This window comes from Rhincodon typus, chromosome 19 (genome assembly GCF_021869965.1).
Source record: "Rhincodon typus isolate 14 chromosome 19, sRhiTyp1.1, whole genome shotgun sequence".
Taxonomy (NCBI): Eukaryota; Metazoa; Chordata; class Chondrichthyes; order Orectolobiformes; family Rhincodontidae; genus Rhincodon; species Rhincodon typus.
The window spans coordinates 18,379,454-18,405,459 of NC_063350.1; the positions used below are offsets into that span (position 1 = coordinate 18,379,454).

The 26,006-nt window shown below is 41.2% G+C and overlaps 1 protein-coding gene across 2 annotated transcripts in view; it reads right to left on the reverse strand.

The window, feature by feature from the left end:
- The window catches only part of LOC109921818 (proto-oncogene tyrosine-protein kinase Src), a 151,414-nt gene that overhangs the window by 44,095 nt on the left and 81,313 nt on the right, over positions 1 to 26,006 (reverse strand). For both annotated transcript variants that reach the window (XM_048608277.1, XM_048608279.1), the window contains exon 3: positions 15,338 to 15,437. In XM_048608277.1, the coding sequence (XP_048464234.1) occupies positions 15,338 to 15,437 (100 nt within the window). The remainder of the gene's footprint in view (positions 1 to 15,337; positions 15,438 to 26,006) is intronic.

The following is a 26,006-nucleotide window of genomic DNA, read 5'->3' on the forward strand; positions in this document are numbered from 1 at the left end:
TTAATTGTGCTTTGATTAAGTATGAGCAACTTTCATAAACATCAATACTCTTTATTGATTTCACACTGCAGGCACACCAGAAATTCAAGTGGCATTGGCTATATTTTGCAACCAGAAAATATTAGCTAAATCAGCAGAAGCTGATGTTGCCAGTGTTTTGTCCACATGGAGTTACTTTGGAATTTCTAAAGTAATTTGATTCAGAGGAAGTTACACTTGTTTTTTTTTTCTGTGACATTGGCATTAGCTGAAGAAAACATATAAAAAAGTACTCAGAGAATTGCCTGAGGTACTTGTACGCTTAACTGCTTTGCAATCAGTTCTTCTAACTCCTCAAACTCTTGAAAAGTGCTGCCTTCTTGAAAATAAAATCGGACAAGATATTATATGAACCACCACATCTTCATATCAAAGCTGTTGCAAATATGAAAATAAAACTCCACACACATTTGTAAGCAATCAGAACCCAAACTCGGTTAGGGCCAGAAAATTGGATTGCATGGGTTTAAGAAGCCACCCTCTTCATTATTGTATTTCTCCTTTGGGAAGAAAGTAAAGCCAAATAGGCCTTGCACCCGTATTTTTTTTTCTTTATTCATTCACAGGACGAGGGCATCGCTGGCTAGGCAGCATTTATTGCCCATCCCGAATTGCCCACACAGCATTTAAGAGTCAACCACATTGCTGTGGGTCTGGAGTCACATGTAGGCCAGACCAGGTAAGGGTGGCAGTTTCCTTCCCTAAAGGACATAAGTGAACCAGATGGGTTTTTCTGACAATTGACAATGGATTCACGGTCATCATTAGACTGTTAATTCCAGATATTTATTGAATTCAAATTCCACCATCTGCTGTGACATGATTTGAACTCAGGTCCCCAGAACATTATCTGGGTCTCTGGATTAACAGTCCAGCAATAATACCACTAGGCCATCGCCTCCCCAGTGTATAAACAATAATGTCCCACAAAAGTGACAGTGTAGCACATTTCAATTAAATTAGTGTCCTGGTGTTGTGTATTTAGAAACAAAACAAGGTAAGGATAGACAGTGACTATCTTAGGAAGATTCTGGTCCCTAAATCATCATTTTCTTTCTTTCTGACGCTCATAAGCAAGAACAGATAGGTTCCCATTAATAATTTGGTGAAAACCCTATGTACATATCCCAGCAAAACGGTGTGAATACACTTTTGCACCATTTGTTTTTGCATTAACAGTTAACTTCTCAATGTATCACTTATTTGCGTTCAAAAAAAAAAATTCCTTTTAGAGGTAATCCTAAACATACTTCGAATGCTAGTTTTCCCAGCCTTGGGTTAGTCTGCACAACCGCTTTGAGGTTTAATCTCCATCCTCAGTAACTATCAAATCAGTGTGCTATACATTGCAGGACATTTCCCACACTCAACAATCAGCTTGTCAGATGTGGCTGTAGATATTGGATTTCTTCCGAATGCCAGTGAATAAATGTCATTTACAGCTGCTTTAACACTTTTCCTTTGTAATCTAAAGATGCATGTGGTTGAATGTAGCTATGAGTGAACCCAGTTGCAGAATGTGGGCATGCATAATTTATTGGTGCTGTTATTTTCTGTCATTTCTTGCCCTACCCCATTAAGAGAGACAGTTCTATAGCAGCATTCTTGAATAAAAGCAGCTGGGTACATCAGTCTCTTGTATCTGCAGTATAACACATAGCAAACACAATCATTTTTAATAAAGGAGAAAATAACGTCCACTTATCATTTGTGAAGCTTCATTCTTTATAATATTGGAACCTATTTCACTGTCACAATTACTTGAATTTTGACAGCACAAGTTAAAAGTAGCTACATATTCAGGATATTCTCAACAGCCAAAGGATTAGTTGAAATTGTAAGGCTACTATCACAATCCGGAAATTGAAGTTCCACAAGGAATTTGCCTATTTTTATTTAAAGTGTTTTATCAAGTGAAATCGGTCAGTCTCATACTTCAGGACTGTTTGCTATGGCTCAGGGCAACTTTTCTCACATAACCTTCTGCTTTTTGTCTTATTAATTATGCAACTTGTCTCTTGGTTGCCTTTCTGGAGGAATCTTGCTGCTGGAGAAGAGGAAGTGTTCACTATGGCTCAGACATTCCAACATTCACACCACTGCACCATTTTTAAAGTCCATTTGACTCTGACTGGATTAATTGTGTTTTCATTTAATATGAGCAGCTTGCATAAACATTAATATTCTTTATTGATTTCAAACTGTGGACACACCAGGAATTCAAGAGGCACTGGTAATATTTTGCAACAAGAAAATATTAGCCAAATCAGCAGAAACTGATGTTGCCAGCATTTTGCACGCATGGAGTCACTTTGGAATTTCTGAAGTAATTTGATTCAGAGCAATAACACTTGCTTTTTCTGTGACACATGCATTAGCCGAAAAAAAAACATACTTGAAGTACTCAGAGAATTGCCACAGGTACTTGTACTCTTAACTGTTATCATTGAGGGCATGGCCCCAGAGAAAGGTAAGCTTGCTCCCTGCTTCAGGACAAAGACCTGAAGGTATGAATGGGAAAGCTGGTGGAGGGGACAGTAGTTCTATCTGCTGTGAATCACCAGAGAAAGCCACGTTGTCAGACTCTGCTACCTGTCAATGACAGAACCACCACTCATTCTAACTCTGCCACTGCACACATCTTGCACCAAGGCTCATGGACTACAACTTTCACTCAAAAGCTCTGATCCATCTCATCCTCCCAAACCAATAACTCTTCCAGCCCTCTGCATGTATTACTCACACAGAGGATGAGCCTCACTATCACACCTGCTCTTCCACCTACATCCATTAAGTTCAACCCCTCTCTTCGTCTCAATACAGGGAAACTGGCCCACACTCCAGACTGATAGTTTGTAATCCCTAGGCTAATTGCACTTGACCTGCAGAACTTACTGTGTCCCCATCCATGGACTGCAAGGATATGGATCCCAATACTGTGGAAGGATTAAGTGCCCAAATGATCATGGCTAACCTCTTCGATTGGAATAGGACAAATCCCTTGACTGACTGCGGCAGTATCTCCTCACTGACTGTAGACCCCTTCAGCTCACTAAGGACTGCTCCCCTTCGACTTTCACAGTATCATGGGGTGTACCTATACCCCCTGGTCTGCAGCAGTTTAAAACAAAAATTAGCTCACCACCACCTCTCAACAGTAATTATGGATAGCCAATAAATGCTGGAATGGCCAGGAAAACCCACACCTGTGAATGCGTTTTTTTCATGCTCAGTTGTTTGAAGCACATGCAGTGTGTTTGCCACATAAACTGCTGGCACGTGCTGCAGGTGTGACATTGGCATAGCACTGTGCCAATTCGTGCGCTGCCCGCCACGACAAGCTGCCTGCAAAATGAGTCACACAGAGGCTGTTGCCCGTAAGTCAGTGCTTACGTCTGTGATCCAACGCTAAGAAGGTAATGTGAAATAGACAGAGGTAGTCTCTCAGTGGCTGACAGCTATAAGATGCATCCTGTGTAGATGCATGTGTGTCGCTACACTCAATGTGACCTGACAGAAACATGCAAGTTATTGCTGTGTCTCAGCTCCAAAGCAAAGTATTGAAAGACTGAAATGATATGAGAGTTGGTCCAAGAATAGGCAAAATGACACGGTGAGGCTGGAAGCCCCAGAGCTTGTAGGGTCACTATTGTGAAGAACCAGTCAGATGAAAGCTGGGACATTCACTCAGGCTGCTAGGTACCTGCTCCGAATTAAATGTCAGGAACTTGTGCTGCCTGGTTTATTTGTGGATGGAGAGGAGAATTGGAAGTGGCATTTAAATAAGGTGTGTTAGGGTTTTAATAATACACAGCAGTAAGATAGCCACCTCTAAATAGCAAGATTCTAAAGTTGCCATTTTAGGCTTGATGGGAAAATGTGAAACAGTTTTCTTGAGTTTCTTATTTTTTCATTCTCCCCATCATTTCTTGCCATTGTTCATGCCACACCAGGGAAGCGAAAATTCCACCCATATGTAAAGATGCTTGACACCCTACCACAGCACATTATTCTCAGCCAGACGTTCTAGCGTTCTCCCACTTTCACCTTTTAATATTTAATCCTATTGTCAGTGCAATTAATAGAATGCACAGTATCAGGGGTATACTTTAGCCCCTAATCTGCATCAGTTAAAAAAAAATGCAGTTTACCACCACCTCTCAATGGTAATTAGGGATAGCCAATGAATGCTGTCAAGCCAGCAATACCCACATCCTGTGAATGAATTCAAAGGAATATACCACAATCCAGGCTCATGCGGCCCATACCAATGCATATGCTTCATTCCAGTTTTATTATTCACTCATGGGATGTGGGCAGCTCTGGCTAGGCCAGCATTTATTGCCCACCCCTAATTGCCCAGAGGGCAGTAAAGAGTCAACCACATTGCTGTGGGTCTGGAGTCACATGTAGGCCAGACCAGGTAAGGACGGCTGATTTCCTTCCCTCAAGGATGTTAACGACCCAGATGGGTTTTTTTTTCCAACAATTGACAATGGACAATGGATTTATGGTCATCATTAGACTCTTAGCTCCAGATTTTGAAAAAAAAATTTTATTCCATCTGTTGTGGTGGGATCTGAATCTGGGTTTCTGGGACTTTAGTTGAGTTTCTAGATTAATAGTCTAGCAATAATACCACTCAGGCCATTGCCTCCCCTTCCTAATTTCCACCTCTCTTTCCTTGTCTAATTTGATCAGTATTACCTTCTGCTTCCTTCACCATCATTTACCTATCTAGCTTCTACTTATATGTATCTATATTGTTTGCCTCAACTTACCAACAGGTCCAAGATGGAGACAGCAAGCGGTGATCTGGAGTTGCCAGGGTCTCTGCTCTGACTTTCATGTCAGGGACTCCCAGCATCTAGTTTCTATCCAGCTTGTATTACACTAGGCAACTACATACTGATTGGAAACCAAAAGAACTGCGGATGCTGTAAATCAGGAACAAAAACAAAGTTGCTGGAAAAGCTCAGCAGGTCTGGCAGCATCTGTGGAGGAGAAAACAGAGTTAACGTTTTGGGTCCGGTGACCCTTCCTCAGAACTGATGGTGGCTGGGAAATCATCAGTTTATATGCAGAAAATGGGGAGGTGGGTGGGGTAGGGATTAAACGATAGGATAGAGCCCAAAGACAGAGAAAGACATTTGGACAGACAAAGGAGTTGCTAACGATCAGGCTGGGAGGGTGAATAGTTGTTAATGGGGACTGTTAGTGACTAACAACAGTGGGTGTGTAATGGCAGGCCATGTGGTAACAAGGCCTGGTGTGTGGGGTGGGGGGCTGGGACATGGGAGAGTTTAGGCCCTAAAATTATTGAACTCAATATTGAGTCCGGAGGGCTGTAGGGTCCCCAAGCGGAAAATGAGGTGTTGTTCCTCCAGCTTGCGTTGGGCTTCACTGGAACACTGTAGCAAGCCAGAGACAGAGACGTTGGCCAGGGAGCAAGGTGGTGCATTGAAGTGGCAGGCAACAGGTAGTTCAGGGTCTTTTTTACGAGCAGAACGTAGATGTTCTGCGAAGCGGTCGCCAAGTCTACACTTCGTTTCCCCAATGTAGAGGAGACCACATTGTGAGCAGCGAATGCAATAGACTAGATTCTTGGAAGTGCAGGTGAAGTGTTGCTTCACCCGGAATGTATGTTTGGGCCCTTGGATACTGGGGAGGGAGAAGGTAAATGCGCAGGTGTTGCACCTTCGCCGGTTACAGGGGAAGGTGCCGTAGGGCTGTGGGGAGGTGTTGGGGGTGAAGGAAGTATGGACCAGGGTGTCACAGAGGGAACGGTCCCTGCGGAAGGCGGACAAGGGAGGGGAGGGGAATATGTGTCTGGCGGTGGCATCTTGCTGGAGGTGGCGGAAATGGCGTCTGATGATCTTCTGAATGTGGATGCTGGTGGGATGGTAGGTGAGGATAAGGGGAACCCTATCGCTGTTGCGGGAGGGAAGAGAAGGGTTGAGGGCAATCCCTACCCACATACATCTATGATTCATCTGACGCCTTACGCCGGTTTCAAAGCTTCCAGTTTACCGGCTCTAGCCACCTCCTCTTTACCATGGATGTGCAATCCCTTTACACATCTATTCCCCACCAGGAAGGTCTTAGGGCTCTCCGCTTCTGCCTGGAGCAAAGACCTGAACCATCCCCACCCACCACCACCCTCCTCCGCTTGGCTGAGCTTGTCCTCACCCTCAACAACTTCTCTTTCAACTCCTCTCATTTTCTTCAGGTAAGAGGGGTTGCCATGGGTACCCGCATGGGCCCGAGTTATGCCTGTCTCTTCGTGGGATACATGGAACATTCCTTGTTCCAGTCCCATTCCGGCCCCCACCCACAACTCTTTCTCCGATACATCGATGATATCATCGGTGCTGCTTACCTCTCTCGTCGAGAATCGGAAAACTTCATCAATTTTGCCTCCAATTTCCACCCTGCTCTCACTTTTACCTGGTCTATCTCTGATTCCTCCCTTCCCTTCCTCGACATTTCTGTTTCCATTTCTGGGGATAGACTGGCCACTAATATCCATTACAAACCCACCGACTCCCACAGCTACCTGGACTATACATCCTCACACCCCACTTCCTGTCAAGAATCCATCCCATTGTCTCAGTTCCTCCGTCTCCGTCGCATATGTTCAGATGAGGCCAACTTCGACAAGGGAGCCTCCGAAATGTCCACATTCTTCCTCAACCGAGGATTCCCCAGCTCCGTTGTCGACAGGGCCCTCAATCGGGTCCGACCCATCTCCTGCACTTCTGCCCTCAACCCTTCTCTTCCCTCCCGCAACAGCGATAGGGTTCCCCTTATCCTCACCTACCATCCCACCAGCATCCACATCCAGAAGATCATCAGACGCCATTTCCGCCACTTCCAGCAAGATGCCACCGCCAGACACATATTCCCCTCCCCTCCCTTGTCCGCCTTCCGCAGGGACCGTTCCCTCCGTGACACCCTGGTCCATACTTCCTTCACCCGCAACACCTCCCCACAGCCCTACGGCACCTTCCCCTGTAACCGGCGAAGGTGCAACACCTGCGCATTTACCTTCTCCCTCCCCAGTATCCAAGGGCCCAAACATACATTCCAGGTGAAGCAACACTTCACCTGCACTTCCAAGAATCGATTCTACTGCATTCGCTGCTCACAATGTGGTCTCCTCTACATTGGGGAAACAAAGCGTAGACTTGGCGACCGCTTCGCAGAACATCTACGTTCTGTTTGCAAAAAAGACCCTGAACTACCTGTTGCCTGCCACTTCAATGCACCACCCTGCTCCCTGGCCAACATCTCTGTCTCTGGCTTGCTACAGTGTTCCAGTGAAGCCCAACGCAAGCTGGAGGAACAACACCTCATTTTCCGCTTGGGGACCCTACAGCCCTCCGGACTCAATATTGAGTTCAATAATTTTAGGGCCTAAACTCTCCCATGACCCAGCCCCCCACCCCACACACCAGGCCTTGTTACCACATAGCCTGCCACTACACACCCCCTGTTGTTAGTCACTAACAGTCCCCATTAACAACTATTCACCTTCCCAGCCTGATTGTTAGCAACTCCTTTGTCTGTCCAAATGTCTTTCTCTGTCTTTGGGCTCTATCCTATCGTTTACTCCCTACCCCACCCACCTCCCTATTTTCTGCATATAAACTGATGTTTTCCCAGCCACCATCAGTTCTGAGGAAGGGTCACCGGACCCGAAACGTTAACTCTGTTTTCTCCTCCACAGATGCTGCCAGACCTGCTGAGCTTTTTCAGCAACTTTGTTTTTGTACATACTGATTAGGCAAGATTCAATGCGGATGGGGTTGAAAACGAGTAGAAATCCATATTCATAGTTACCTCACCATTCCCTCGTGACAGTGTCAGCTCAAGGTCTGGAACCCTGGTGGAAAATGTAACTAGTTGTTCCCATGTTGGAATAGGTCTCCCTCCCTTTCTCATACAATTCTCCTAGATTCCTCACCATAGCCAATATTATTCAGGGCAATATAAGATTCTATCAGAGATAGTAAGTACTGCAGATGCTGGAGTCAGAGATAACACAGTGTGGAGCTGGAGGAATACAGCAGGCAAGGCGGCATCAGAGCAGCAGGAAAGTTGATGTTTTGGGTCAGGACTCTTCTTCAGTCACCTTTCCTGCTCCTCTGATGCTGCCTGGCCTGCTGTGTTCCTTCAGCTCTACACTGTGTTATCTACATTCTTGATTAGTAAGGGGATCAAGGGTTACTGGGAGAAGGCAGGAGAATGGGGTTGAGAAATTGATCGAATCGTGGAACAGACTTGATGGGCTCACTGGCCTAAATCTCCTCTTATATTTTATGATCTTATGGTCGCTTCCCAATACTCCATGATGGAAGTTTGGGTCACAAAAATGGGCAGGATCAGGATTAGACTGTGATTAATAGCTGCTACTTAGGTTAGGAACAGGCCTGTAATCGCTGACTGCAAACACTAATGACAGCAAAAGGCCAAACTGCTGAATTTTTATTTGGCTGTGGAGCTGGGGGACATGCCTGCACTTTCCCACTGTCGCCCACGTGCCAGTTCCCTGCCATGGTTTTGTCTCTGGGTGATTTTTAGCGATGGTAGCGTCAAGGTAGCGGACTGCGTTTGTGTAACGGCTACTCGTCTGTGATGACCTTCGCTGAAGCCAAAGGATTGAAGAGGGACTGAGGCTACCTTGTGATAGCAGATTAGGATGGCAGCATTCCACCGAGTTAGAAAATTCCTGCCTCCACATGCAGCACAGCCAGGGGGTCACAGCTGAAGCTACTGACTGTCCAATGGAGGGATTTGTTTACTCGATTTTAAAATAAATGCTCCACTGAGGGAGTCTCCATCTTGAAGCACATTTCCTTTCTCCTACACCTGTGACATTGACAGCTCCATTTTTTAACAGTGGGGCTGTCACTCTCTCTCTGGAAGTTCTCTCACTGTGTCCTCCAGCCACTGAAGGACACCTTAACTGGACAAGGTCGCTGGAAGCAGCTAAATTATTGACTGCCTCAGAAATCACCCTCTGCATATGACCTATCTTTCTTCAAGTTGTTAGGATGAAGATAGACTAGCAATATCTATCCTAAAGTTTTCAAGTTTAGGAAAGGAAGGGCTAAACTAGCAAAAAAAAAACAAAGCTACCATTTATCAGAAAAGTAATAATGCTACAAAAGATGAGGGGTGCTATCAACATTAGTTGCATTCTTTAAAAAGCAACATAAAACTTGTGATCTTTTAAACGGAGTGGGCCAAATAAAGATAACTGTATAATTTTTGAATGTTTTTAACTGCATGACTTTCTGCCAGTCTTTAACTTTGTAAAAAGCACAGCAAAAGATTTTGCTTCAGCTGCATTCAGCAATCCAAAGGTTTGGCTGTTTTAAGGAGATTGCTTTTCCTCTCGGGATTATATTGCTGAAGCTCAAAGCATATTGTGAAACCGAAATTTGCCATGAACTATGCAATCAGGCATCATATTAAAATACGATTGCATTTTCTTTAATGATTTTTTTTCAAAAAATTATGTAATGCTTTCACAAGTGGTAGAAAGGTGCTGTTTGGTAATACAGCTGAATATTAGCCTATTACAAAAGAATAAACATTTTAGATCACAGCATTAATTCACTAATGTGACTGGCTGATTGTGAATGACTGAAAATTACTTTTAACAAAGATGTAAGACCATTTGTTAGTTATACTCGTGCATGGCAGGCAGTTTCTAAGTTTTTTTTAAACTCAGCAGCTTTTAAAATGTTTCATTGATGTCTTTCCATCCAATTTTTAAAGAATATTTTTGAAGCCTGAAAAACAAGCACAGTTGCTAACAATGCTCAGAGCTACAGTATCCACAGCATTTTGCTTTTTTTTCACCTATTATGCCAATAATGACTAGTTCAATTTTGGAGGTGTTTTAAATTAGCTGAGAAAGTCGCACAGACCTGATTATGCTGAATACAATTTGCTTTTGAATATCAACAATCCCTTGCATAGATGATGGCAATTTTGGGTGAATTGCTCTGAAGAAACATCACAAGACAGCAGAGATTCTACTCCGAAGAATTTAAAGGGCCTCCTAATCAGAATCAAAAATCTCTCTCGTTTTCACCTCAAAAATCTTAGTCAACAAATAATCATCTGTCTGAAAATTTTATTCTGGTGAGATGTGAAGAACATATATCAGAACTGGGCTATTTCCTAGCACGTTCCCACCAAGATGTTCAAAGTTATCAGATCACTCCCATGCAAACAGTCAAAAGACTTTCTGCCACCATTTATAAGAAATGCAACAGCATTTGTGAATTTTCAGGATAGTCTCCAAATGCTGAATCTCAGCTATTTCAGGCAGGCAGCCACATGCTGTGAGCACAGAAACAGATCAAAGTGAATCTACACCACAGACTTATTTATCTGCAATAATTCTAAATCACAGCCACAGGCTGATTTCACTGACAGCATGTACATCAGAAAGTTTCACTAAAGGCTAGCTCAACACCAATCTGTCCCCTGCCTGAGTAGTGTCACGCATGGAGAGGTAGTGCATGTTTGGAGGCACAATACAGTTGGGCACACTATATCAACAAAACCCAAACTGATGCTCATTTACATTTGTTTCCACACTTAATTCACAATATATAAATGTTGCATTCAAATTGTTTTGGTGCAAAATGTTTTTGTGCAGGAAGCTTGCTTTATAGATAACTGACAACAGCTCTCAAAGAGTGGCAAGGCATTAAGTGCATATCTCTAGAAGCTATGAGTTCAAATGTACAATCTGTTCATTCAACAGCATAAGTTTTCAAACAGAAGACTCTGGGCCCCAAGGGCTCCACTTGTTTATAGAATCAGTAGATCCCTGCCCTATTCTCAGTCTTTTTTTTCACATGTTGAGTTGCTAGATCATTTCTTGCCATTACTGGACATTAACAAATATGGTTTACTACAATGATAGCACAATAGCTCAAAAGTCAACTTCAGTGGGTTGTACCATGACTTGTAGCTGCTCAGCATGTCTTTTGGGCCTGGTTATGATCAGGTAGGAGGCAGAGAAGCAGCCAATTCATTGCCCTCCTAGTTGACACTCTATGATGAAGTTTAAAAGTTTTGCCTGCTCTCTGGGTGAGTGGAGGAGTGGTCGCCACAGGAGCTGATACAACATATGCAACAGATGTCCTCATCTTTAAAGGTTGAAAACCCTCCCCCCTGGTCCACTATGTAGAGTTGGGGAAATCTCTTTACCAACCAAGGGAAAGGCTATCTACAGTGGTTGCACTCAGCAGTTGTGTAAATCCATAAAGGGACAACATATTAAAAAAGGATAAATATAGATATCATACAGACCTGCCATCCAATCTCCTAAATTTAGTCAATGTTGCATGTGAAAAAAGAAAAGGGAATTAGATTATACCTATGTTGTACAAGTCATGCTTTTAAAGGTCAGCAGTAGTTACAATTTAGCATTCATTAAAGCAACATACAAGTTCAAAAACACTTCTTTCTCCAACAACTCCAATCTAGAAATTTCAAATGTAACAAAAATAGTAGATATGCCATGAACAGCAAGAGGTTATAACATTCTCTCAACAAAACGTTGTGTCACATTCTTAGGAAATATGAACACAAAAGAGTCAATTTTGATTGAGGACACCAAAGAAAAGGGCACATCTGATTCAATCACTCATTGTATATCTCTCTTAACTTTTACTCGCACCAACTTCATTGGGGAATTGTATAAAAGGAGGCATGCTGGGTTCAAATCCCAGTCAGGGAATGATGGTTCATTTTTAGGACTCCTGTGGTGCAGCAGTGATGCCTCTGTCTCTGAGCCAAGAGACCTGAGTTCAAGTCTCACCTGCCATAGATGTGTGTCATAACATAGTTATTTGACCAGTATGATTCAAAATACTATAAGAGGATGCTCAGTCAGCATTAACTGTCTCACACTAACACTGAAGTCCAAAATTATCCCAAAAGTGCTTTTGTTTCTTTTTAATTTAAATCTACTGTTTCCTTTTCTTTAGCAGATACAAAAGTATGAAGAGTCAATCTATCTCCATCATAAGAAAATTGATGAGTTGAGGGGCTGCGATGAATACGGTAAAAGATGAACAAAAAATATACAGAATTCCTATAGACTTTCATCCAAAAGTGCAGAAGATATAAGCATTAATGGCAGCTTGGAATGGTCTGATAAAGTTTCTGTAAAGTGGCAGTATCTCTTCTTATAACACTGAAATTCTAACAAAATATGGAGAGGCAATTTAAACCAACATCACATACGTAATATTTTGTAAAGGACTATTCCTGACAGAAACATGAATCATAGGAACAATTCTTTCATGGGATGTGGGTGATTAGAAATGCTAACATTTGTTACCAATCCCTAATTGCCCTTGAACTGCATGGCTTAATAGGTCATTTCAGAGAGCTGTTAACAGTCAATGGCATTGCTGTAGATCTGGAGTCACACTTAGGCCAGACCAGGTTAAGGTTGGCAGACTTCTTTCTATAAAGGACATTAGTAAATTAAATGGGGTTTTGTGACAATTGATGACAATGTCATCCTGACAATGTCATGGACACCGTTACTGAGACTAGTTTTATATTCTACACTTACTAGCTGAATTCCATTTCCACCAGCTGTATCTGGTTGTGGGTCCACATAACCACTTCACTGCCTTCTCCCTTATACACAAGATATAACATATGCAAACATACTCCATAACCCTCTTCCGAAACCTTAGTTTTAAAGATCAATTTAAGCCAAATGTAGGTCAAAGTAATATCTAGAAAATCTTACATTCACCACATTCCAAATGAATTTATACTGAACTGTATCAAGAATCCTGAGGATTTCAAATGTGAAGATTATAGAATTACGAGCTCAATCATGATCCATGCCCTATCCATTAACTCAGTGGAAGTAATTTACACTGGGAAAAAAGGATGATGAACTGAACAGACGGTGAAATTCAGCCATAATGTGGAAAAATTATTTCACTAATAGTCACTTCACTGACAGTTATATTCATTGTTATTCAGGAAGGGTAGTAATAATTACTAAATTAATTAATTGGAGGAGGCGATGGCCTGTTAATCCAGAGACCCAGATAACATCCGGAGACCTGGGTTCAAATCCCGCCATGGCAGATGGTGAAATTTGAATTCAATAAATATCTGGAATTAAGAATCTAATGATGACCATGAATCGATTGTCGGAAAAACCCATCTGGTTCACTAATGTGCTTTAGGGAAGGAAACTGCTATCCTCAGCTGGTCTGGCCTACATGTGATTCCAGATCCACAACAATGTGGCTGACTCTTAACTGCCCTCTGGGCAATGAGGGATGGGCAATAAATGCTACCTAGCCAGCAATGCCCTCATCCTGTGAATAAATAAAGAAAAGATAAATTAATTTTATCTTCTTTTACAACCATTTTCCATTTCATAAAATTTATCTTCTAAACTACATTGCCTACTAACACTAAGTCTTTGAAAACAGAATGGAAGAATGACCATGACAGTGATTCCTTGCCTCTTTACTAACCTCATATTTGTAATTGCATTTCTAAATTGAGCAGCTGAGTCGAGGTCACAAGATTCCATCATGGAAGTATTTAAAGTCAAACTTAATCCCAATGGTATGAGTACATGATCAGGAGTAAGTTACACACATATTCCTTTGGCTATTGAAGAAATATAACATGTGAGGACATGTTGAGAACTGAAGAAAGTATCCTATCCTGCCTACCTACTCACAAACACACAGAATTCCTGACAGCTGCTAAAATGGACGTTGTTGACACAGTCACCCTAAACAACAGAATACTATCTCCTTTGTTAACTGTTCAAAGAGTACAGGATAAGGTCTTTTCCGGAATGGCTTTCCTGCTGCCTGGTGGTGACCACACCAAGCAAGCTCAGCAGGGCATACACTATAACCTTATATTGGACTCAATGCCCTTACTGTTAGATGAAAGTGAACAACTTGGTTCAGTTAGTAGCAACTTTGAATGGGGGGGGGGGGGGGGGGGCTCGAGCACTTAATCTTAGTTGACATTTCAATATAGTCCTAATGAATCAATGTATTATATGAGATGAGAACATTAGCGACCACAATCCCTGTTCAGGGAGATAAAAGACACTATTCAAAAGAGCAAAGAAGCTCAACACTCAGCTGCCATCACCAAAACAGATGAATCAATGGACTGGTGTTCATGGGATTTTGCTATGGACAACTTGGCCAAACATTAACCTGCAGAGTTTGCATTTCAAAATTGCTTTCTGTGCAGTTTTTAAAAGATATTTTTTGGAGGCATGGTAATGTTCTATACAATTTCAATTAAACAATAGGCTCAGTCGTATTTCAGTTGATGTGGCTTGACAATATATTAGAAATAGCATAAAGCATGTGCCTTTAATAAAACTGAGCAAGAACGATATAAAACTGGATATGATTTGACCCTACCACTCTGTCAAACACTGAAATGGGTTTCCCAAATGCTCAACAGTAAATTAAACAGTAATAAATTAAGGTAAAACAATTGAGAAAAAGACACCAAGGGATTTTTAAAAATCATTACGGGCGGATGGTTAGATTAATTCAGACGCTAAAGTTTTGATCAACTCAAAAATGGTATCTTAATTGCAAGGTTAGCAGTGGTTGACATAAACTCCACAGAAGGCAAGTGAAAGGAATGTCAGGCACACAAAGTTCATCAAAGGAATGTATTAGATGCCAAAAGAGCTTTTAAGCCACTTTTACTTGTCCAACAATGTAATCTGCTGATGGCAGTGCATGGCATTTGCTAATATGAGGGTGTGCACTAAATATTTGACAGGCTACTTGTTGAATATCCACAGAAAGGGTAGAATTTGGTAAACAGCCCCATTCTATCTGAACAGCCCTTTCTTTAAAATGATAGAATTGTCCATTCAAAGCCACTTAAACTGGCCAAAATGTTAACATGTAAATTGGTTAAACTCAGATACATAATATTCAGTTTGGAACTCAATCCTAAATAATTAACTTAATCCAAAAAATCTGAACTGGTCAGGAAGATTCATCAGATTAATTGCATCTCCTCAGATAATAATATTAAAGACAAACGGAGGAAGAAGGGTAAAAAACACTACTCTGAAGGGTCTAGGCCCGAAACATCAGCCTTCCTGCTCCTATGATGCTGCTTGGCCTGCTGTGTTCATCCAGCTCTACACCTTGTTATCTCTGAAAGAAACTGTTGTTCAGCAAATACTATAGCCACAATAAATTCCAGTGAGGTCAGCTAATTTCATACTTACGTGTTATTAACAATCTGTAATCGTTCCCCTTTATTAAAGGACAGATCACTCGCTGTCCTGGACTCGTAATCATACAGTGCCACAAATGTGGTGACTCCACCTGGAAATAGAGAGAGAAATCTGAGAAAAAAAATCACACCTTGCAAAAAGCTGCAAATGGCATCCTCATTTAGTTAACATTTTGCAGGGAACAAAAGCCTGTCTTCTCACTTTCATGTTGTTTTCCTTAACTCTTGTTTTGAGTCAGTATCTGCTGCTTGAAATACAGGTGCATGTGGCCACTAATGATCACTCAGCAGGGACTAGGAGTGTTTGTTGATCAGATAACTTTATCATCCTTATTGAGCTAGCATGTTTCATCACCGACTTTATTGCCTTAGTGCTGCTGGATCTATCAAAGGATATTTATCATCAGAATTGCCTGGCTTGCAAATGAAAAATAATGATACATAAAACATGACTGATTTTTTGGCAATGATGTAGAAAAGCAGCAGACAAGGAAGGAATGCAGACACAGCGAGGTATTTCTGTGCATGAAGATGGGAGGGGCAGTGTGATTCATGTACAAAATATGGTACTTGTACCTTATGGTATCGGTGGCTAGATGATGATTAATTGCGCAGTCCAATTCATTAAGATTGAAACGTATGTTGATATAGCACCTTTCAGTACATTAAGAGATTCAAATACAAAAGTTCCACAACCAGTGGAGTAATTTTGAAAGGTAATGTTGGAAACTGAGCAGCCAATCTGTGCACAGTAAGCTCCCACAAACAGCAAGGTGATATTGAATGGAGAATCTGTTCCCTTGAGGTAAATTTCAGCCACAAATTCCAGGAATAATTCTTTGTTCTTCTTAGAACAGTGCCATGGCATCCTTTACATCTACCTGAGAAGGTCATGCTATATGTCTCATGTAAAAGCGGAAACCTCCGATAGTGTATCACCCTCTCAGTATTGCACTGGACTGTCAGCCTTGGCTTTGTGCTCATGGAAGAGGAATATCCTTCTGATTTAGAGAGGAACAGCCACTTTTAACGCCAAGATAATAATGATATGCTGCTTTAGTCATTCAGGACCCCACAGCGCAGTCTAGGGCTGGGTGATGCATTAACGGAGCACAAAGGTCAGTCTAAACAAAGAAGTGTGGACTATATGGTGGGGGTGGGATGCAGAAAGTAATGAAAAGCTGGTAAGAAACAGCCTGATTCTCCTGGCTCTACAATAAGACAAGCAAAAATACTTTAAAATTAGATTCTCAAGTGGCCCTTTATGAACAACTAGTTGAGTTGCTCAGTGATTGAAGGAGGAGACCACAGTAAGCATAGCTTATACTACAAGAGTTCACAAACCTCTCTGGAAAAGAAGTTTGAAGTTACATAGAAGAATGGGCATGTGTTCTGTGTACCTACAGGGCAACTCTAACCAATAAGATTGATGGTGCACATCAGATGCAAAAAGAGGAACTCTGAGTTTCAATTTCTAGTAAATGTTTCAATACTGCGTGTCAACAACATAAAGATGCTAAGCACATCATAAACCTGATTTAGACCCCATCTCCTATCAACAAAGCAAATATGTGATTGAGATATCAAAGAGCATTCAGGCAAAAAAAACATTTCATGAGAAAACTACATAAAAGAGTTGCTAACAATCTAAAAATGTACGTTTCATTTCAATGAGAAAACAGCAGAAAAAGTGGAACATTCTAAAGAATTGCTGCAAAAAACAGATCAGCACAGTTCCAATGTCTTTTGTCATAAAAATCTATGTTTGTTAATATGGGAATAAAGGTAAAAATGGCATAGTACCAGAAGACTGCTCTCTTGTCAGAGAGAGATGGCTGGCCTTGGTTTAGCCTGAAGGTCACAATGCCTCAGGCAAGTAGAGAGATTTAAGAGTCTTTTGTGGTAACCTTAGCTGATGCAAAAACTGAACCCATGCTGTTGGCATCACTCAGCATTGCAAACCAGTCATGCAGCCAACTGAGCTACCAGACTCCTACATACACTACACACATCACAGGAAATGATGAGGGAGAGGGTTACAGTAAAACTTTAAACTTCTTAAACACATGTGTCGCACATCTCAAATTTCCAAATCTTTAATGCTTTTAAATTTTAGTTGTAACTACATAAATTGTAGTTTCCAAAAAACATTTTCGAAGTGGCAATCTATCTACCTTGTATATAGATCACAGGCTCAGGTCAAAGGTGCTGTATCCTTGCTTGCATTATCCAGTAAAAGTTTTTGAGGAGCAACACTAATTAATTTGCTGGTCAGGCACACTGGGATACAAATTTCATTTCATGCCTGTGGTAATGCCAGTTAGTGTAACTCAGAACAACACAAGACACCTGTAGGCTTTTGTGGGGTTAATGTAGTGAAGAGGGAAGATGGAGGAGGCACACAAAAATTCCATCTTTATATTAAAGTCATCTCATTTCAGGCCTGCTACCACCCTGAGGCAAAAGAGTTTTGTTCTTCCCTTTTGTGTTTCAATTGTATTTTCAAAGGTAAATTTCTCAGTTTGTTGATGAATGAGATGCACTGGACCAGCGCAAGTGCTCGGCTTCCATGCGTCCCTGACTATGAAATATTAATTCTCCCAGATTGTGCTGGGAGATGACAATAACCTTTCTGCTTTCCAACAGAAACTGCTGCATTGGTTTTCTGTCAGAGCTATTCCAAGCAACAAAAATCATCCTCATGGGGAGAAACTGTTTCCCTTCACAAAGGGAGTGAGGAGGAGAGGGCACAGATTTAAAGTAATTGGCAAAAGAAGCAGAAGTGACGTGAAAAATAAAACAGTTTCATGCAATGAGTGATTAAGTCTGGAACGCACTGCCTGAGAGTGTGGTGGGGGCAGGTTCTGTTGAGGCACCCAAGAATTAGACTCTTATCTGGAAAGGAAGACCATTCAGAGTTATGAGGAGAGTTTGTGTAATGGCACTAAGTGAGTTGCTCATTCAGAAAGCCAGCGCAGACATGATGGGATGAATGGCTTTCTGCGCTGTAACAATTCTGTAAATTTCATAGCACTTATTTATACATGACAAGAGATATCATTCCACTGGCTAATGCCCATTTTTCTCATTTAATTAAAAATACACCAACCGAATCACAGCAGTCTCTGAAAATGCAATTTCACCAGATTGTTAATTACACTAAAAAGATAAGCAAGCAACTTTCTTAGACTGCTATTTCTATGTTATAGCTGCTTTAACCTTGTACCACCAGTTGTCAATGTGTGGGTCTCGCACAGCAGTATCAATCAAAACATAAATGCTGAGATTTTTTTTGGCACTGCAGCCCAGAAGATCCATATTTATGAGATTTCCTCACATGGAACTGCTCTTCCTGGGGCTGATACAATGCACTGATTGATGGCCGCAGTACAACTCCTTCCAAAGGGACTATGAGAAAGGTCAAAAGGACATCACATTTGCACATACTGTGATTCCTGGTCGTGGCATCATTCTTCACTTCTACCTGAAATGTGAGTAACCTGGGACCTGAGGATGGGTGAACTGGCTCCTTTATTCGCCTGCTCCCTTGGGTGGCCACAATGAGGATAATTTTAAAAGGATCCCTTCCCTTGTGCATACCTTTCTCTCTGACTCGCATGAATTTAATGGTTTCAAAGCATCACACACACACAAATTAAGAGAAGTGTCCAAAAAGATACATGTTTAAAATTAAGGATCAGTCTCTGAACTGTTCATGATGAATGAAAAATTGAATGTTGTGTGTGCTGCAATGGATTTTACAGTAGTATTGATAGTTGAAGTCCATTTTAAGATTTTCAATATTCATTTACGGGATGAGGGTGTTGCTGGCTAAGCCACCACTTATTGCCCATCCCTATTTGCCTAGAGGGAGACAGGAGTCAACCATATTGCTGTGTGTATGGAGTCACATGGAGGAAAAATACACAAAAATTTTAGACTTAGATTGATAGAAAGCACAGACCAGGTTTCTTGACTTAACAAGAACTAAATAACCATCTTCTATCCACAGGTTAAAAACCATCGACATATAATTCTACCTGTTAAAACTGTAATGTCCTTGTATTAGCCCCCTACACACACATGCAGACAGATACAGTTAGATTTTTTAGTGGACAGACAAACTAGGAAGGCAGTTCACTGGTCCCAGTCCACACAGTGTCCCAAACTGATCATTTTGCTTGCCAGGGTTCACTGTTCAATGGTCTCTCCTTTCTCCGGGTACTTTCACTTGCCTGCAGGAGGCACGTAGTGACTGGTTCATAACACAAAGCATCTCTGACTCATTGGTTAAAAGCAACAGCTTACAGTAGCTGGTGAGGGAAAATAAACTGTCTTTTTTCAGGCTTCAGTTTTTTTTAACTTCAGAGTCAAACACAGCTCTTGCTTTTACTGCAGTCCAAAGGCTGGCTGTCGCATTCACACACACAAGTTGTTCAATTACCTATGAGGCAAATACAACTTTGTTGGCAACAGAAAGCCTCTGTCATCAACACCTGGTTATCACTCCATACAACAATTAGCTACCTGCTGCCAACCAAATCCAGGTTTTATTTTACACACTCCCTGGCTCCAGCTTGTATTCAGTAACCTCTACCGGTCCTTCAACAAACAACAGTGTGAACAGCATTTACAGTTAAGTGTTGATAACTTGCTTTTTCAAAATGCAGCAATCCTTTCCACGAACCTTTGTTTCTCAAGCAGTCTTTTTCACATTTTAGTTCACAATCAAAGATACAGAAAAATTGAAAGATATGATCTTTACACCACATACATAGTTAGTTCTTTACTTAAAAGTATTGATATTGCCAGATTATTTGATTGAAATGTATTGGGGATGTATTCATACTCTCTTAAGCAATTATAGCTTGCATTTTATCTCTTCAGTTGAAATAGCTTTACAACAAGCAGAAAACTATTACAGTCTCATCTGTTGTATCAATTTACCTCTTCCAAAAGTTAAGTTATTACTATTAAAAGCAGGAAAGAATATCTGGGCTAGATACCCAACTCGTTTTCAGACTTGGCTGAGTGACTATGAACCGATGACTACAGCTGGACTCACGTCTGAGACAATGGTCCTGAAAAGGACGCTGCATTAAGATCCACCCAATTTTATTATGTAATTCAGTTTTGGGGGGAGAAATCTAGAGAATAGCTCTGAATGTTGAAGGGATCAGGTACGTTAATGTCTCCCAATAGCTTTAGTAACAATGTCTAATTAACTAATGTAACTTGTACCTAATTGCAAAGGCACAATAAAATATACTTTGAGAAGATAAAAAACTCTTCTTGTTAGAGTGGTGGCAGCATCTTTTCAGCCACAAATTTCACATGGCAACCAGCAGTGGGTATTGCTGTTTAATACCACACAGACCATGGTGAAAAAAATACACCCTAACCCAGAGGAAAAATTCAAGAACACCAAGTGAATTTACAGTTTTAAAGATTTTACTACTTTAACAACTATTCATGCAGACAGACAGACAGAGAGTCAGCCATTGCAAATGCTTGAATAAACATGCAGTTAGCAGGAACCCCATAGAAAGACCAACAAGAGACGACCAGTACTCCAGGCTATTGTCTTTTCTTCAGATGTGGTAAGAAGTACAGAAAGAAACAATGTGGGCTAGAAAGAGCTTAAAGATGAGTCTCAGCTGACAGTGACAGCTTTGATCAGGAAGGGACAATCTGTCCTGGTTAGAGTTAAAAAGCGAATGTATCGAAGCTCTGAATAAATTGTACAAAAGTCCCATTGGATATGGGAATGAATTTTTAACAGCACAGATAAAAGACCAAGTAGGTGACAAGTAAAAGAAAGAAGTGCTTACAGCTCACAGTGATCAATGCTGCCGTAGTGAATGGATGCTAAAAGACAAGGCTAGAGCAGGGAAACTAAAAGCCATTGAAATACTTTATTTCAAGTAAAGGGAATATTGTACAGAACAATTAAGGTGACAAAATGGATAAGGTGAAAGCCAAAGTACAGAGAATCTAATAGAAGAACATAATTACAATACTGCAATAAAAACAAAAGATCCATAAAGTAATTTTTGTTTGGAGAAAAATTTTGCAGCTGTAGATTCAAGGCTTTATTTGAGGAAATTCTGGAAAAAGCCAGACATTGTACTCTAGGCTGGGAAAGGTGGTAAATTGCCCACTTCAACCATGAAAAAGCAAGGAACCTCTATTTTGCCTGCTGAGGATGAGAAGCTTCCATAAGACCACAAAATGCTGGAACTTGCGAGATCCTACAGCAGATTTAACTCTAACATTTCTTGTAACCGCTCTCCACTTTTAAACTTTTACAATGTAACCTGTATGCCTCTAAGTCTTTTTGATCTGTATATCCTTTGCTTGCTATGATCTGCCTGTACCGCTCATAAACAAAGCATTCACTGTATTTCGACATATGTGACAGTAAAATCAATCAAAAATAATCAATTCAGACACAAATATTACTGTTTAACAGAATTGGAAGCCTTAAGAGAAAAATAATACCACATTTTTATACTGCACAGTTTAAAAGCTGTAGGACAAGGAAAATATAACAGCAATGTTATTTACAGGATTAAAACTCTTCAAGTGAAGGAAATTACAGCAGCATTGAGATTCTGTAGAATTTAAAAGCCACAATATACAAAGAATAAATAATTACATCAGGAAGTTGTGGAAGGAGAAATAATACAACTTGTAAAATCTAACATCAGCAAATGGCAAAAGAGAACACAGGTTTGGGCATGTTGAAGAAAACAGTTCTTAAGATAGAGAACTGCTTCAAGCTTAATTGCTAAATCACAAGCTGAACAAGTAAATATACTTTTATCTGCAGTAGGATCTAGAACTAATGATTTTATGAATTACTTAAACATAAAGGAAGGAATTTTTATACTTTTGAAAGTGTCCTACAAGTTTTTGGAAGTTACATTAGTGTTGGAAAAAATAAAAGTTTTGAAGACCAAAATTAAACACAAGAGTTCAGCATCCAGGAGAATCCATCAACAATTCCAATAATGATCACTACAGAGTGTTGAAAAATTTGACTATGGAGCTTTGAAATTAGAATTTGAAATTAGAAGAGACAGAATTGTTATTGGAATCATTGATCAGCTCTGACAAAAGAATGCCTCATTTGTAAAATTATTAGTCACTTCCAAAGATGTGCAGAGGTAGGATGCAGCTTTTACAGCAGCAATGTGATAGAATCGCCAGCATTAGAAAAGATATTCAATGCATTCCTAAGGGAATTTGGTGATTCAAGCAGCTCAAGTTTTAGAAAATCTGTTAATTTCAATGGATGCGTCATTAATCTTGATACAGGGCAAGTGTCAACATCTTCTCTGATCCAAATTTGTGGCTGAAGAAGCAGAAGCTAAAACATCCAGACAGAAAGCCACATGGCGCAGATTGCTTAACTCTCAATACTAAAAAGGTAAGCTGCAAGTCATTGTGTGACATAAAGAGCATAATAGTTGTGAAAATATATTAAAAATGTATCGTTTAGAACCAACATTGTGCACATTTGAGCGTGCACACAGGCCTCCACATCCTTGAAATAGTTCAACTAGTTCTAGGAGATAGCAAACATATTAATAAAAATACTAGCTGTACCAAGTCTACGTGAAGAAAAGTTAGTCAGAGGACAATGAGTCCAGGAACAAATTTTTGTTGTCCCACTCATCAAGAGAGAATGGACAAAGATTTTCAATAAAAACCAAAAGAACTGCAGATGCTGTAAATCAGGAACAAAAACAAAGTTGCTGGAAAAGCTCAGCGGGTTTGGCAGCATCTGTGGAGGAGAAAACAGAGTTAACATTTCGGGTCCGGTGACCCTTCCTCAGAACTGACGGTGGCTGGGAAAACGTCAGTTTATATGCAGAAAATAGGGAGGGGAGTGGGGTAGGGAGTAAACGATAGGATAGAGCCTAAAGAGAGAGAAAGACAGTTGGACAGACAAAGGAGTTTCTAACGATCAGGCTGGGAGGGTGAATAGCTGTTAATGGGGACTGTTAGTGACTAACAACAGGGGGTGTGTAGTGGCAGGCTATGTGGTAACAAGGCCTGGTGTATGGGGTGGGGGACTGGGACATGGGAGAGTTTAGGCCCTAAAATTATTGAACTCAATATTGAGTCCGGAGGGCTGTAGGGTCCCCAAGCGGAAAATGAGGTGTTGTTCCTCCAGCTTGCGTTGTGGTTCACTGGAACACTGTAGCAAGCCAGAGACAGAGATGTTGGCCAGGGAACAAGGTGGTGCATTGAAGTGGCAGGCAACAGGTAGTTCAGGGTCTTTTTTACGAGCAGAACGTAGATGTTCTGCGAAGCGGTCGCCAAGTCTATGCTTCGTTTCCCCAATGTAGAGGAGACCACATTGTGAGCAGCGAATGCAGTAGACTAGACTCTGGGAAGTGCAGGTGAAGTGTTGCTTCACCTGGAAGGTATGTTTGGGCCCTTGGATACTGGGGAGGGAGGAAGTAAATGCACAGGTGTTGCACCTTTGCCGGTTACAGGGGAAGGTGCCGTAGGGCTGTGGGGAGGTGTTGGGGGTGGAGGAAGTGTGGACCAGGGTTTCCCAGAGGGAACGGTCCCTGCGGAAGGCGGACAAGGGAGGGGAGGGAAATATGTGTCTGGTGGTGGCATCTTGCTGGAGGTGGCGGAAATGGCGTCTGATGATCTACTGGATGTGGATGCTGGTGGGATGGTAGGTGAGAATAAGGGAACCCTAACGCTGTTGCGGGAGGAAAGAGAAGGGGTGAGGGCAGAAGTGCGGGAGATGGGTCGGACCTGATTGAGGGCCCTGTCAACAACGGAGCTGGGGAATCCTCGGTTGAGGAAGAATGTGGACATTTCGGAGGCTCCCTTGTCGAAGTTGGCCTCATCTGAACATATGCGACGGAGATGCGATGTGTGTGTTGGACAAAGATTTTCATTGGGCTTCCTGGAGTAACAGCATAACCCAAAAAGAAGAAAGAATCTACTGATGTTACCCATGTTGGAATAAAAGAATTGTTTTATATTATCAACTGGAAGGAAATCAGCGACTAAGTAAGAATGTTTTATATTACTATCATCACTAATGAACCTTCAGGTGACGGAAGTCATCTGAGTTTGTGAGCAGATGCAAATACTGACAATGTGAATAAGCTGTGCAAGCCATTTGAGCTCATTGAGAAATCTTTAACTGAAGGTAAACAACTAAACTATCAGCAAAACAAATTGTTGTCACAGATTTGAATTTGATGTCAGAGGATACGACAACAGAAGTACAAGAAGAACATTTCAATTATCCATCTTCCAAAGGAGAACTAACTGCACTAGTGACAATGATCTTGCTAAGCAGCAATCATCTAGTAGCATGACTAAGGATAAGAAAATGTGTGATGCACCAGTGGAACATCCATGGAGGGAGAATGAAGGCATCCAAATGATCAAACCAGCTGAAGAAAAGCATTCACATATTTCAACACGGAACTATCAGCAAATTGAGAATAAAGATTGGCTTGCACAAATTGATGATGAGCTGCAAACAACTCCACTGAAGCCTGAAGATTCAAGACTTCGTCGTTAAGAAAAATATATCTGACTTAGAAATCCAAGATACAGCAAAGAAATCAAGAATTGTTTCTACAAAGCAGCCATCTTCCGTGATGGAAATTTCCAAAATAAAAGGTCCCTTAGATGTTGTTATGGGAACACTACCCAATTCAGCAGGAAAGAGTTCCTCTGTGAAAGACATTCAGAAGATTAAAGGTCCACCAGACAAGCTAATGGATTAGTTAACAGGAACAATGTCCTCTGAGAAGGGATAAATGGTCCTATAGTGGAGAGAAAGGTTACAGACCAGGCACAGATGAGATCAGAATCACAATCAATTGTCCTTAAGCCAAAGACCCACCAATCCTCTAGGTCTGAACAAAAAGTGTTCTGGAAGAATTGTGCAACCTCCAGAACACCTGAATTTGTGAAGTTAGAGACTTGGGGGACAGATGGAGTAGTGAGAAAAGCAGCTGTATATACATAAATGTTTCCACTTTTATGAGAGACTAGGACTTGAATGCACAGCGTTAGAGTGAAGGGACAACCCTTTAGAACTGAGATCGGGAGGAATCTTTTCAGCCAGAGGGTGGTTAGTCTGTGAAACTCATTGCCGCAGATGGCTGGGAGGCTTAGTCATTGAGTGTGTTTAAGGCAGAGATAGGTAGGTTCTTGATTAGTAATGGGATCAAGGTTTACAGGGAGAAGGCAGGAGAATGAGGTTGAAAAATATATCAGCCATGATTGAATGGTATAGCAGACTCAATGAGCTGACTGGCCTAATTCAGCTCTTATACCTTTGGTCTATTATGGTCTGAATGTACAAATATTAACTGGAAATTAGAAGCGTGGGGGAAAGGTTGTGTACAGTTATTATTCTGAAATGGTTATTATTGTAGATTGTACCAACCTCCACCCAATCTGATGATGTCATAATGCCTTGGGCTGGTAAATTGCAAGAATACCTCTAGGTCTGAAAAGGGAGAGATCTGTCATCAGTGTCTCTCAAAAGTTTTAATAATAACATCAAACTAACTAATGTAACTTGTACCAAATTGCTATCTTGGAATAAACTACATGTTAAGACAGGAGCCTCTTCTTGTTAACAGTAGTTATTCCTCTACCTTGAT